The sequence below is a fragment of the Megalops cyprinoides genome, chromosome 22 (genome assembly GCF_013368585.1).
Source record: "Megalops cyprinoides isolate fMegCyp1 chromosome 22, fMegCyp1.pri, whole genome shotgun sequence".
Classification (NCBI taxonomy): domain Eukaryota; kingdom Metazoa; phylum Chordata; class Actinopteri; order Elopiformes; family Megalopidae; genus Megalops; species Megalops cyprinoides.
Genome location: NC_050604.1, coordinates 17,356,205 through 17,371,888, shown reverse-complemented (window position 1 = coordinate 17,371,888; position 15,684 = coordinate 17,356,205). Strand labels below are relative to the sequence as shown.

The 15,684-nt window shown below is 39.9% G+C and overlaps 1 protein-coding gene across 1 annotated transcript in view; it reads left to right on the top strand.

Annotated features, from left to right (window-relative positions):
• Positions 1–15,684, top strand: part of march1 (membrane-associated ring finger (C3HC4) 1) — a 52,247-nt gene that overhangs the window by 20,844 nt on the left and 15,719 nt on the right. The window contains exon 3 of the mRNA XM_036516611.1: positions 29–109. Coding sequence (XP_036372504.1) covers positions 29–109 — 81 coding nt within the window. The remainder of the gene's footprint in view (positions 1–28; positions 110–15,684) is intronic.

The following is a 15,684-nucleotide window of genomic DNA, read 5'->3' as shown; positions in this document are numbered from 1 at the left end:
CATTTACTGTACCATGCCTGTCCATCAGATCTCAGTGGTCCCAGCCAGAGAGACGGCCAGCAATGGAAGAAGCTCCAGCAGAACTAAAGAGAAAAACAAAGATGGAGAGGTGAGGACTCGTTTGCTCATTTCCAGCACTGTTGCATTCCTGCAAACAAGGTTACCATTGTCATCAGGTGTTCATTTCTCCATTCAAAATTTTAACTTCTTTTCATGTTCTTTTGGGAAACATGCTTTTAGACAGTTTCTTAAAGGTAGCTGATGGCTACTATGCTGAGTTACTGAGTTAAATGATTGCTCAACTCAGTCTCCAACTGTTACTGTAGATACACATAACTTGTTGACATACTATGACTTGTTATCATACTGCTGAAGGCTTAAGGCATAATTAGACAATTCTTTCTCTTCATTATGGTATGCACAGGTAGGTAATGCTTTTCTAGCTCTGGTGCCAGTTAAATTTAGCATGATCATTTCTTCGGTCTTTGTTTTGGTGTAAGGTGCCAAACTCTCTGGGGGGTCGCACATTCCTTTGCAGGTTAGTTCCCACTTAGTTTTACTGTACCTGTATTTATCAGATTGAATTAAGTGGGTTTCTTCAGTGAGACCTGATATATTATGTGTTCTCTACCCTGGCCCAGAAACTGTAGAATGAGCCCCCCACAAATGTCAGAACAGTGGAATCAATGTCCATTTTCCAGAATGAACTGAAAACCTGGACTATGCCTTGGCTCCCTAAAGTCTGACCCATCCCTTCCTAACACTGTGGTGAAAGCTAGCTGTAAAATTGGTGGTGGTTTATGAATTGAAGCTAAAAACCTGGTTGCTGTTCAAGCTTTTGCGTATGAAGAAGCTCTGTGGTAAATGTGACGATACACGCTTGTTGGTTCAACCCTGGTTGCTGGAAGTTAAAGGTTGTACAGTGTGATGGTTCCTTTGTGGCAATGTATGCTGGCACTGTAGTTCAGGTAGGGCACTCATGATTAAACCTCCATGTGGATACTTGCCTGACCATACTGAATGCACTTTTTTGTAAATTGCTCTGGATTAGAGCATCTACCAAATGAATTAATGTAAATCATTTGTACTGAATTTTCATCTGTACTCTCTGTCTGGGTATGTCTGTTTTATGGCCTGAAACTTGTCGGTAGTTCTAAACAATGATTCACGTGGAGCATCCCCGTGACCTCACATCTGAACTCCGCGTGTTGGTATAATCGCCTTTTGTTTGCATTGGCGCTGTCGTGAGCGATCGATCAGTGGCCTGGTGCAGCTCAAACTGGCTCTTTATCGTTTTATCTGACCACCTGACTCAACATCTGACCTCACACTTGTCTATGCAGCTTCACAGTGGCTTCTCAGGTGAGTTCTCCAGTGTCCCGGAGTGTTGTCTGACCTCGGCAAGTTAAGGATCTGCTTCTTTCTGTTCCTTCTCGGAGCAGAGAGAAAAAAAATGACTGAATGTCCTCACTGATTGGGGGATCAGGAGTCACTAAAGTGATGACACGTAGATGCCCCCCGCCCCCCGGCTGACTTCTTGTCACGGTCCAATTATCTGATAATTGGGTCTTTGCTTTTTAGACGCTCTCCATCTGACACTTGCGTCACTCAGGACAAGAGGGTTTGGTCGTAATTTTATTATAAAAATCTTTGACCAACCTCTTAGTTTCAAATTCCAAAACCAGCACTGATGGTCCCCTCAGCTCCAGAGCCAGCAGCCTACTGAGAAATATGAAAAGGGCCATTGTTAGCTGCTGGGTGTGTATCCGCATTTAACAAGTGTGTCACAAGGTTAATATAATCCCATTGACTATCTGGCGGTATTGACATATGCTCATGTAGTTCCTGCCCTACTTTTTGTGAACGCAGCCCCCAGATCCAGACTTAGCCTCGAATACCACCCTCTTTTAATCTAGTCTATCCCATGTGCTCACTGTACCTTCTGTTCCTGTTTAAAGGCCAACTAGGGGCAGTCTCTAAAAATGTACCAGCTCTTCACCACAGTGTTAATTCAGTTTTCTGGAAAACTCTCAACAAATGTTTGGGAATTAAACGCAGGCAAAGGTTTTGCTTGGATGTACTGCACTGTGTGACACCGTGAGACACAGCCCTCACAAGGGGGACTGGTGAAAGCTTGGTGCGTCCAAACAAACTCGGAATTACTGTCAGGTGGCGAACATTGGTGCCAGTTAATTAAACTGAGGGATATCCTCGGAAAACTTCATAACCTTTAGACAAACATTTTATTTAGGCTTAGTAAAATCAGTTTTCTTTGAATTTTGTGTATATTTCAAACTTATTTGCATTCCACGCAGCAAGTAAGTTTTTATATTGATGCGTGTAGTCTCATCTCATTTTTTTGTCATTTGTCCATTTGGGATTAATGAAATGAATTAATAATGTGGGTTGTCCTGTTTTTCCATATTGATCTTATTCCACTTAGTTTGAATGTTTCCGTTGAAAAATGGCTATGTTTCTAATTTTAGTCATACATACTTCAAGTTCTGCTGTATGATACCATGTTAATCTACTGTGATTTAAGTTTATCCTTTAAAATACCTTTGTGGACCTAAAGGACTCCACCATGTGCCACTAATGCATAGTATGTGTTTTTTGAGGTACTGAATGTCTGCAACACAACCCCCTAGAATGGTTCTCTTGATTGTGTTTGTAATTAAGAGTAACAAACTCTCAGAGCTGAAGGTGTGCTGCATGTCACTCTAACCTCTTTCATGGGAACACCGTGTAAACACTCTCACGCCATGGGTGCCCGTCAGAATACCTTATGTACTTATATATCCAGAATTTTCTTCCAACTCGAACACGCAAGTGCTCCATAGGCCACAGCCCCAACAATTATTTACTGTATACGTAGATTATGAATGTAGGATACTTTGTGTACATTAGTTTTGGAGTGATATTTTTCCATCTTATGGTGAATTCCATGGGTGGTCCTAAATGTTAGATATTAGAGTCTGGTTTGGATCAATTGCTCTATTCTGTTGAAGCACAGTTCTGTCAGTTATGTGGTGATAATGATGGACTTTTGAACAAAGATGCTAACAGGGAATTTGCATAATAACTCATGGGGACAATACTCTCATTACAGCGTCATGTTATGTGCAAACATCTGCTATTTAAATGAGTGAATAAATCACCGTAAACAAATGTCCTTTACATGATAGCTTCCATTAAATTGTATAGCTGCTCATTTAGTACATCACAACAGCTCCATGCATATTCATCATTGCTATTGTTGGTGCTTTACAGTGTAAATTCAGCATCACATCTGTAGCTGTGGACTTGAAATGAAGTAACAAAATGGTAAAAGTAAAAGTAAATGGTAGCAGATCTAGGAAGGTTTAATTGTCCATTAAGTTGTGGGTCAAACAATACGGTGCACCTTTCAAGCACCAGTCACACAAGTGCATATTACATTCTTATGAAGTGAATTAAGTAAATCGGCATGGGCAGTATGCTGTGTAATGCCATTATGCGTCTCGTCGCTTAATGCTCCCCCGAGCCCAGTTTTCTCTGTTCGGTAGATTTTGCTGCAACAGTTTCAGCATTTAGAAATATAAATAGACTGTGGTGATTAATGTGTGTTTGCTTGTAAATACAGCTGACAGGCACAAAGCCCTAGTGCGCCTGATGCAAGTCGCCACTGCCACCGCCCCCCCCCCCCACAGCCCCCCACCTGCGTCCACTGTCCCTCGTCCCTTACCCATTCTCCCTCCTCATTCTTCCAACCTTCATCTAGTCATTTTCTGCAGATGTACTGCATTTCTATTGCTGAACAAAGATTCTCTGATTGCTTTAAAGCTAGAAACGCCCATTTCTGTGAGGGAGATGTCCTTGTCCTTTCGTTTGTCTCTCCCTTTGTCCCCACATGCTGTCTACAGCTCAGCTTCATTCTCTGCCAGGCCTTTTTCTCCCCATGCGGTCTTCATTAAAGTACCTACCTGATTTGGACAATTTATCTTGTAAGTTTTGGAGTGACATGTTTTTTACATTATTTTACAGGTAAACACATATAGTATCACATTCACGCCCATTAGTTTTTTAATGATTGATGATACTTTAAGAAATCAAACACAATGAAGATATGCCTGAGAACCTCTGTCTTTGACACCGGAATAAATAAATGCTATAAATAACCAGCTCTCGTTGCTGTAGATATTTTCAGTAGTTGAGTGTCAAAATACTTGGAGCCTCACGAACACATTTGCATGAGTTTTAATCACATCTGTTTGTGCAAACAGGTTTAGCCCCTTTGGCGAGTGCGCTTGTTTTTGCAGCACCCCTTTTTCACATCTATGACTTAGGGTGGCCATTGCTGTGCTTCTAGGCCAACCAGGAGACTGCAGTGACCAGGCTGGTCCCATCTGTGCCAACATTTTCGAAAGGGGCAGTTTTCTGAAAGATTAACTTACAGGCAACAATTAGCATGCCAGCTAATGACTAATTGCAGCTTGAAGTTATTCTGAAGGTTTCTGGAGGAGGTTAGGAGCTTTTAAAGTAAACCCCAGAGAAAGTGGTTGGACATTCCAAGTACACACCAAGCCAGCTGGCCTTTAAAGTCTGATTTGTACTTGATACGTCCAACCAAACGCTTTCCTTTGGTTTTATTTTCCTATTTGCTGTGAATTTCTCACAAAAAAAATCCAGCTTTAACACAGGTGCCCTTCCATGTTAGCATTCAATTAATTACTTAAAATTTTCTATCATGTCAAGTCTTTTAACTGCATCCACCATGACACTGAGAGTCTGAAGGCAGCCATAGTCAGGTCCACAGCCTGATCAAACAGACACTCTGGGTGGGAACAGAAATAACTCTGAATATAATAACTGCTGTTCTTATCCATGGCAATGCACATCATCCTGTTCTCAGGGGAGGCAAAGAGCTGTCAGAGAGTGATGTTCCACCGAGGGAAGTGTGCATGTCTTCCGCTCTGCAGCGGAATTATGACTTAATGTTAACGCAAGTTGCGATATGTTTTATGTATTTAGAGATAAGCATCTTATTGAAGCTGGAGCAGGTTTTCTCACCCCCTGCATGAGGTGCCTGGTGTCAGCACACAATTAAGATGAGATTTGGGGGAAATTCTTGCCACTGCAGTGCCAAGGTGTATCTAGATTTTCTGATGTCCTTGTTTACTTTAGAAAATATGTTTTTGTAACTTTTTTGCCTAGGGTACAGTTGATAACGTTTCATATTTCAATTTGATAAGGTACACAAACTACAAAAGTGTTAGATTTTGTCTCTGTGGCACAATAACTAAAAATGTGCCCTGTTTTTTAATGGGAAAAAAATCATGTAAATATTTACGTATCATTAGATACTGTAACCTGCTCACCCTGACCTTTGTGGTGGCAGCCACTCTGTGCTGTACTGGCAAAGGGTTCATGACATGTTGACGGCACCTGTTTCTTTAATCACAGCAGACTGGAGCTCCAAGCTCTTAAAAGAGTCTCTATTCCGCACCACACAAACATGTCTGATTTAATCCGGTCTCTTACCAAAGGACATAGCTGCACTATAAATACCCCTGATTACCGACCTCCCACGCTACTTAATCCATCCATGCACAGCACACATCTGCTGTGTGAAAGCAGAGTCCTCCATGTTTAACTTAACTGTCAGCTGTTTCGGCTACAAGAAAAGAACTCCCTGACACTGTTTTCAGCTCTTGTTGTGTTTGCTCATTGAGGAAAAAATGCATTATAGTCTTAGAAAATAGTCTTGTTTTGTTGGCAGCCTGCTAACTCAGAGTAGTTATGTGGCATAGCATGTATTTAGCTGTGGTGGGAACGTGAGGCTTCTCTGTAAATGGGTGGAGTTACTGTGTGCTGTCAGTTACTGAATGATGGGAATCAATCAAAACATTTTGCTGTCCGTAAAACATTATTTGGTTCAAATCAATGAGTAATTGACAAAACAGCCCCACCCATTTTGGGGTTTTGTGAAGCATTCCTCTTCACTAATAATTAGATCCATCAGAATATTTCCCCCAAAAGCTCTAATTATCAATACATGCAATAGCGTTGTGTTCATTAAAAGTGTAGCAATCATGTTCAAGACATAAAACATGAGCCAGATACCTTTAGATAGATTTAAATGATAACCATTAATATAGCTATTACATAGCTTCTTTTACTGAAGGTTTCCAGTGTGTATTTACCATAACATCTTGAGAGATTCATGTTGGCATTATCAGGTTTTCTGTCTTGGCTGTCCAAAGGTATGTAATAGTTGTTGGCAAGTTGTTGGCAGTGCACTGTGAATGATCTCGCCCATATCAGACCGCGCCTAATGCAGGACAGGCTACCTGATGCAGTCTACAGAACTGCCCTAATACTGCCTGGGATCGATACCTGGCCCGCCTTTCATAAATCATTTGCACCAGCAAGCAGCGCGGAGACCCACTGCGGCTGCCGCAATCTGTGGAGGTTACCCCGCCGCGCTGTTTCACAAAGTGCAACAACGCTGCTTGCTGTCAGACCCTCAGCAAGAAACGGCCGCTAATGAATGTGCTGAGGACTGTTCGCCTGTTTGAGTTGCTGTGCACTCTCGAGTCCAGAACCCTTTTTTTTATTTTTTGTTTTTGTCACATCATTAGTCTCATCAGTGTCCATTCGGAGTTCACTAAAAAAAAAAGCGACCCAGTTTAATTGGTCACCTGCGTGAGCCGGAGTCTGTTTTGTTCAATTAGAGCGCGAGCTTCTCCTGCGCATCCTCCCTGGACAGCACTCGTCTGCCAGCTCGCCGTTGCCTGTGATGTGGTAGCACTCAGCCAACAGCCTCTGGGTATTCGCTCTTCAAACCGATTCTCAGATGCGGCGAAACGCTTACGGTTCTTCCCCCCCCCTAAGGAGCGCCACTTTCTACCCTATATGGGCGTGTGCGTACCGCAGCGCAGACCGGCCGGTTTAGTCTGGGGCTGTCAGCTGGAGTGCAACCGAGTGCATCCAAGAACAAGCCTAAAGAGCCTGCAGAGGCAGCGAGCTTTTCGCAGTCCAGGGAAAGAGAAAATGCTGTTGGTGGCAATGTGAATTCCCACATGATTCACCGCGGCTCTAAGGTTCAGAACCCGGCAGAATGAATAATCACAGTGGAAAAAAATAGACGGAAGAGGTGGAATAGAAGGCAGAGGTGGAGATTTCAGAGAATGTTTAAAAGAGAGTGTCGTGAACATGTGTCCGATGGTGTCTTTTTATAGCCGATCTGGCAGCTGAGCCTCCAAGTTTGTGAGGCCACCTGAGAGAATGTGAAATCACTTTCCAGGTGCAGAGTGCCAAAGTGGGCCATGGATTGCACAGCAAGTGTGATCATTAACCCAATGGGAATCATACTATCCAAACACATCAATCACTGAAGGGTATTAATGGAGAGGTCCAGGTGAGCTGTTCTGTTCTGAAGCATTGATTCTGGGGACTCACTGTGTATATTGTTTTTTTTTTTTCTTACAGAGACACAGATGCACTTGTCTATATAGATCATGTTGCTGGCCTGTCATGAGCTACCACGTTATTTATGAATGTCTTTAATATTTGGTGACATGTCTGTGATTTGTTGTTGCTGTTTGTGCAGAGCTCTGTACTTTTACACAGGGTCATAATGTCTGGTGAAGACTTCCATTTTATGCTCTATTTAATGAACCATAAAGTTTTTTTGAATTACAGTTTGAAATGAAACATGTCTGCCAATAGTTTGGAGGAAGCTGAAAGTCTGTTGGGAACATATGTTAGACGGAAAGATAATATTGGAGGTAAAAAAAAAAAATACAAAACTGGTGTGTGTTTAGTCAATGTAGATGTTCTTATTCCGAGTACCCTATCATAAAGCTGGAAGATTACTTTAGCAATTAGTCATACCCGAACCTATTGCAAACATTGCCTTTTTGCTGTGATTGATTGTACTGAGACACCTGTCTCTAATGTAAGCGTGTCACTGAGACAAATGGGATCACTGACAAATTATTCTCGCCATTGTAGTTAGGCCCAATTGATTGAGAGCGTTTCCTTTTTGCTGTAATTGATTTTATTTACAGAATTGTCTCTGGTGTAGGCATAGGGATAATGACCCACAGCGGGCTCTAAAAAATATAACAGGAAGTAATGAAAGAGATGTCTTAAAATAAGAAGTAATTTTCGGAGCTGAGAATGTTTGACCTCTATTTCCATTTCTCGCTGATCTGGGCTTGATCACCTCTTGGCACTGATCTGCTCTAAATCCTTTATGAAAGAAAAAAACTTAGTCAGATATAAGTTTTGAACTCCCACTTCATGAACAGGGAATCTGCAAGGCAAAGCACCCCAATTCTGAAGGAAGCTAGAAGACATCTGACCATAAAGCAGTGAAACTGCTTTATCAACCTGTCCATGGGATATTGGGGAAGCATCAGCTTTATTACATAGTACACAGATAAAGTAAAACACTGCACTGTGTTAACCAGTTGTATCAAACCATCCTTTTTATTTTAATACACAGTACAATTTAAAACTGCATCCCAAAGTACAGGCAATAGGTATGCTGGGTTTAAGGTATGTTTTAATACATTTTTTGCATTAAATTAGTTTTAGAGTTTCACAAAATAATTTTCTTTAAAGAGTAAAAGAACAGGAAATTGTGTGGGATCCTACATTTCCACTTTGAATGCCAGTCTATATCACAACACAGCCGCACTAGAAGGCGAGACGCTGCACAAGGGGCAGGTTGATTCAGAGTTTTCATATTTCTCGGTTGTGTTCGGAAGGAGGCTATGAATCATTATTAGTGGGCCTCTCGACCTCCAGAATAATATACATCATTAGTCAAAGCCCAATAAAGACCTTAGTTAACAGGCATGGAAAGGAATCCAAAAGAGTAGACAGGAGACACAATGTGCTGTGATTGCCAGCTGGCATAAGGTGTCTGTCTGTGCACAAGTATTTTACAGTTTGCTGTTGGGAGGGTGGGGGGGGGAGAGAAGGAGAGAGTATCTAATCCACCAGAACCTCTGCAAATGAATATTGCTGCCAACACAGATTCAATAAACAGAGGGAGTCTGCTTTCAAATGGCTTCTTCAAGCTTTTCCCATGATGCCTTAGGATCTATGCTCAGCTATCTGATGTCTGTGTTAGTTTAAACAGGTTTCTCAAGGCCCTTGAAAGTCATTGAAAGTAATTTCATTACAGAAAGTCATGAAAGTTTTCAAAAAATCTCACTGTCCATGGAAATGTATAATAACAAATTCCCTAACTCCTGAAAAAGAAGTTCAGTTTTACTTTTGCTTTTTTTATAGAGAGAGAAACAGGTTCATGTTTCGTCATAACTCACTGACTTGAAAACATTTATCAAGGCTACAGTAGCCATGTCAGTGTGCAGGTGTGTGTCTAAGCATTTTGAAGTCTCTCAAATAAGTAACTCCATCCACAAAGTAGCTGTAGTTCAGGGGAATTTAAACATTGATACAGCAGACGTAATCCTGGAAGGTCTTACATTTATTGGAAAAACTCAACTGAAACATTAATAGAAAGTATAAATCTGAATTTTGTTAGAACCCTTTTTAAGGCGAGGATGGTTTAGCTGGAAATGATAAAAGTAGAATTGAGTGCAAGACCGCTGCTGTGATAATCATTGTGGTGACTATCAAATTCCATTTAGATAAACCACAATAGACAGAAAAATTGTTTGCATTCAGACATTGTCAAGGTTCTTTCAGTCCCTGCAGTAGACTCCCTAACCACAGACTGAGTATGAGGGTGTACGCCATTCCTATCTCTGTGTCGTCATCCAATCAATACAAATTTCCTGTTACTTTGCAAAACCAATTGATTTCATTGGTTTTTTTTCCCTGTGATGGACATATACCAAGTATGAATCATTACAAATTAAGATGTTGTTCATTTTAAAAATGGACACAAGCTATCAATTCCTGGAAATGGTTAAACCATTTATAGAAGCAGGTACTTTGCCAATATTTCATCATGTTGAACTGAATAGTCCCACTGGTGTAGATATAATATTCAGTCAAATAATATGAAGGTGTTAGAAAAGGCTTATATATGGAGGAAATAAATGGGCCTCCTAGGAATGGAGACAATGTGTAATATTCAGTGAAATATCACAGTGTGAAGCAAAATTTTAGGAGTATTATGAATTCTCCTCAGACACTTTGCTTTAGTGAGAGCTTTTGATAATACCGTCAAAAACCTTAGCAAGCTGTGTTCTTGAATCAGAATTATTCACCTGTGTTGACAGCAGGAGAACTTTATTTGCATGTCTGCAGAGATTTTATACAAAAAACGTTCATTACAATTTAAAATGCAATATGTTCAACTGTGCAGTAGTAGGGAATAAATTTTAATACAATATTCTTTCACAATTTTATCGTAATCCCAAGCCCATGTGTCAGCTCTGAGGAGCTGCTCAGATTCCTGTTTTATATTAATGGGTGGAATATGAAAAAATTAACATCGCATATTAACTATAATACTGCTATTTTATTCGCTTTGATGTTTATTTTGATCAAACATATATTTTACTTATTGTGGATAATAATGTGTGAATATAATATTTAGGAGTATTTATCCTACACATTAAACATGGTGTTCTGAGAAGGTTTCCAAATACAAATTAGAATTTGACGTGATGTATTTATTACTGTTACTCTATCTAGAACTTCAGGAGTATTATAGCTCCTTACTTTAGATGTATTTTTGGTATGCCACTGCTCATTGTAGCAGTGTGTTATGGACTGACACTGTTAATCAGATGTAGTCTCATGTCTTCTGTCAAGTATGTGCACCTGTTCATGAAGCTTTTTCATATAATCTCATGTACCTTGCTGCCAAAGGAGTAAATGGAAATGTTATTGACCAGGCATGTATTAATTATAGTCATTATGGTGTTGATAATGAAATTAGCTTTTAATAACTGAACAGCCATCCAATTAAAGTAGCTCTTGATTAAAGCTGCCTACCCTTTTTTATGCATACATTATCTGTGAAAGGCTGCTTTGTGTTTCATTGTTATAATTCTGGTGATTACTTAATATGTACTTTAATAAGTAGACTTATGCTGCATATTAAAAATGGTATTCTGAATAGTTCAGAACTAGGTTCATGCTCTTAATTTTGCAGTAATGTCCATACCATACTTCTAGACTGTCAACAACGTTTCATAGTCGTACCATAAATAATATATGTATAAATAATGTATATGTAAACATAGTTAAGAGAGTTAAAGCAGTTTAGCTCAAAGTGTTTGCTGATGACAGCACAATATCTTATGCAAAACAAATTTTTTGTTCTTGTTCACACCAAAACATTTTGGGCAGAAAAAAACATTTAAAAAAATGTGTCTGCTTCTTCAAGATAGCAATGTGAGGATTCTGAAATCATAATGGAATGATTGACGCACGAGGAACGGATCATTCCGGAAACCGTGTGCCTGGAACGGCTCTCTCTTGTTAGCTGTCAGCACTGCGGGAAGGACTTGGCCCTGGGAGCTCAGCTCAGGAATAATGCATTGATTTCACAAACTCAGAGGGCTTGCCACAAATCAGAGGCCTGCCTCCTTTGAGAGTCACTTGTCAGAGGAACAGATGGAGGATTTATGATGCACGTTAAAGATATTGGAATAAATGAAGGTCTCGGAAAACTGGAAAGAACCTCTGAAATCAAAGACACTCAAGTGATAACTTCCGTGTTGCAGGCAAAAGTTGCAGAGGACAAGCTGACACATGGTGTCAACTGAGGCAGTATGTGAATGATAAAGTGGACCCTACTATTTTGACTGAAAAAGTAACTGTTTCAAGACTTTTTCCTTAAGGTTTCTTCTCTTCCTTTCTTTTCAAGATCCAAACCAGACACTGTGAATCTGTGAATTTGTGGTTGCTGGGAATAAAATCAGGTTACAAGATCAGGTGAAGTACAGCTCAGCTGAGAAAATTACAGGGGTGTGTTCGTATTGCCTTTATCCTGAGCCCTGGTGTTCTCCACTTTGTGAATGTCTGGTCATGGCTCCAAGACATTCAGGAACCATTTTTTCACAGACAGATGTATGACTGCAGCATTCTTAAGAGTGGTTTATTCTTAGAGGCAGAGTTACAAATAAAGGAATAAAGTTTATAAGCGAATTTTAAACTGCATTTTTGTCATATTTAATAGACAGCTGTCCTTTGATTCTGACTTGGAACAAATATTTCAGAATGTAGTCTTTTGATTCAAGCCGTTATTCAATAAAAAAAAATCGTAATATGATTTACAATAATTTTTGAAAGTTACCAAATTTCGCTGTGTGATCTGAGATATCATGATGCAATCAGTGTCCTTAACTAAATTTAAGAATTTAAAATGAAATGATTAGGAATTCATTTCAGTGTCTCTGTGATGGTTGATGCTGTGCAGCCTACGAAGGTGTCATTCCAGTTTACATTTGTTTACACTCATTTTTGAGGATGCTGATGATGGTCTTTTAGCATCATAGGCGGTGCAGGCTATGCAATGCCCTTCCTCATCTCCATCATAAGACTGAAGAAGGCGGTGTGGTTGATCTGTGGAAAGCATCCTCCTTTTTTTCTTGCAATGTCAGCTGTCGTTCAGGCACTTAGCTCAACACAGCAGCAGGCACTTAGCTCAGCACATCCAGGCACTTAGCAGCGCAACTTTTGTTTTCACAAAATGTTTTATGTGCTAGGTGATTTATTTCTTAGCGCAAGGTACAAATTGGAAATACAAATGTATGCAAATTCAATTTTTTTTTTCAAATTGACACCAACTATCATATTACAGTGAGCGAGTGAGTCACAAATTATTCTAACAAGCAGACTTTAGTACATCTACCCTCTGAAGAGACATGAAATTATCTCATGTTTTTAAAATAAAATATATTGTGCTGCGCATCCTTTTGGTGTGTATTAATCAAAATGCAAGTCAGAGGGGACACCGTGTTGTCTTGTTGTGTTAACTGAAATTGAAAAATAAATTACAAATGTTTTTGGTGAATTAAAATGTGTTGTTTGTTTCATTTGGTATCACATGGATGTCGCTGTCCTTATCTACTTGCCTAAAGAGATGGATAATGTAGTGTGATGAAAAACATGAGTGCCTGGAGTCAACGGTCTGCTTGATCACTGTGATTTTAGCCTTGTGAAGTGTGTCAGAGTAGCCTGCCTCTTGATGCACGAGGTGAGCCACTCCAAGCAGAAAGGCATCCCGCAGACTTTCAGCCAAGATGGGATTTTAGCTTTTAATTACAATCCAATGTCGTGCTCTGTGACACGTTGGTGTGTCCAGGACATGAGTCGAACCTCCAGAGGACTGTCAGCAAGGGGTACAAGACAGTAATACAGGGAGGTGATGCACAGCAAATAGATGGTGACAGGTTTTACACAGCTCAGCTCACAGACAGAGGCCGAAACTTCGGCCTCTTTTATTGAGAAAATAAAGTAAGTGTTTAGGTTGTAGTTGTTGTTTGCCTGTTTCTTGCAATTTCTGCAGTTTTCAGTAATATTAGCAACCTCAGAGATCTAAGTGTAGTTTAAGAAAGGACATTTGCTGTCAGGTTAAATGGAGGTCTGTGTTCGTATATACAGTATGTCATACCTGTGTATTAGGTGGTGGAGGAAGAATAAACTGCCCTTAGGCTTGTGAAGGACTGTTTGGCCCTCAGACGTGGCTGATTTAACTGATTTATGAACGCGAAAACCGCATCGCTGCGAATCACTTAGCCGTCCTTGCCCGCGAAGGGCGTGTGCTGCTATTTCAATTCGGCCGCGTGCTAACGCGTTGTTCTCCAAGCTAAATCTTAATCAGGTGCTGCGGTGATGTTGTGGCATCCCTCAGAGCTAAGTGAGGTGTAACGATTTGATTTACAGTTAGTCGGTCTAGTGAGTCATTCGATAGAATAGCCCATGTTAGAGAATGTGCTGGCCAGGATTAGCGTTTCTCCTCACCTTGCTGTGTGCGTGTGAGGTCATCAATCAGATTGGAATTTTATTTGTCACCAGGAAGCACTAACAATGCTGTTGAACCTGACAAATGTGAGACTGAAGGATTGTGGATGTGTGAAGGATGTGATTCTTCTAAATGGTAAAAAAGGGGGAAAAAGTGTTCCTATAAATGTATATGTACCTTTTGGATAACGAGCAGGCTTAATTTGGCTTGGTGACTTCAGTGTGTGACACTGCATATATGTGTGTACATTCCCAGTTAACATTTTCATAGCCAATTAATTATATTTAATGAAAACAACATGATTCCTCTTGAACCACCTTTTTTCTTAATGCAGAAGTTAAATAAACCGAAGGTCCTGTTGAAATGTCACAGCAGGACTTGCCGGGGGCGAGAAAGTCAGGTTTCCCCTGCTGAGGACTTTATTAGGATACCACCACACATTATTCATGGACCCCATGGGAGAGGGACACAATTAGAGGATTTCTTTAAAAAAAAAAAAAAAAAGTACAATTTCCAGACCCCAGAAGCGTGACATTTATCAGTGGCCAGTATTATCATCATTATATGGCTACCCTGGCTTCGTGTTTTGTTCCACACGACCTGAGGCTGTCTTCATTAGTCTCAGGTGAGGTTCGATATTCACCCCTGCTCATCTCTTGCGTGCCTCAGTGTGTCACTTTGATTATAGTAATGAGATGAACTCAGCAGGTACTGACAGAGGGGTACTTGAACTCACCAGGATTATTGGGGGGATAGTGAGAGAGAGATGTCTGAAAATAATAATCTTCATGAGTACTTCATAATGTAATGTCATAATTGAATATGTGAAAATGTGACTTTCTTACATTTTATATTCTTTATGTTCAATTTCATTAGCTAAATGTCTTTAACGTGAGGTGGAGGCAGTGTTACTATCATGAATATCACTAACATGAATAATTATGCCACTTCCACTTAGTGTGTGTCTAAAGCACTTGGAGATCATATTATAATTTTCAATAGTCACATCGTATGATTGCCTTGATCTTAAAATTAAAATCAAATCTTGAATATATTTTGAAATCTGATTTTCCTTGAATTCTAAAATAACCTTTTCTATCCTGTCATGTAGAGCTAATACATTCGTCATCAGCTGAGTAGCTTAGTCAATAACTCTCTTGGGTATTTCTCTTATTGAAGAAGTATGAATGAATAAAGGATGCATATGTATTTGTACTTTGCTCTTGGTGTTGACTCTAGCAACCCATGTCGTAAGTCCAGAGTTGTATCACAAACACTGTCAAATGAGGGTCAAATAGTTCATGCTGCCAGTTAACTCCAAGTGTCAATTAAAGACTGTGAATTACAAGGGTAGGTATGAACTTCATTTCCAGTAAACTTCTGAATGAGTCTGGTGCTCATACTTGGGCAAACCAACATTAACCTGATCTGTTTCATAACCAGTAGCTTCAACTGTAAATTGACTTGAAGTGGACTTGATTTTGGGGTCATATTATAGTTTCAGATTGGAAAAAATGTTTAGATTAGGTGATTGGGATTTAAAGGGTGACCTGAAGATTCTGGATATTCCGTTGAAGGATTTATGTAATTTATTTGTTCAAATTCATAGTCATCATTAGTGGTTAGTGCATGCTTATCATTTGTCTTCTGTTCAGTATACTTAATAATGATGGAACTTGTTGAAGTAATGTCGTTTAGCAGTTTCCCCTGGGGGATTCTTTTGGCAGCTCAGTATGTGTTAT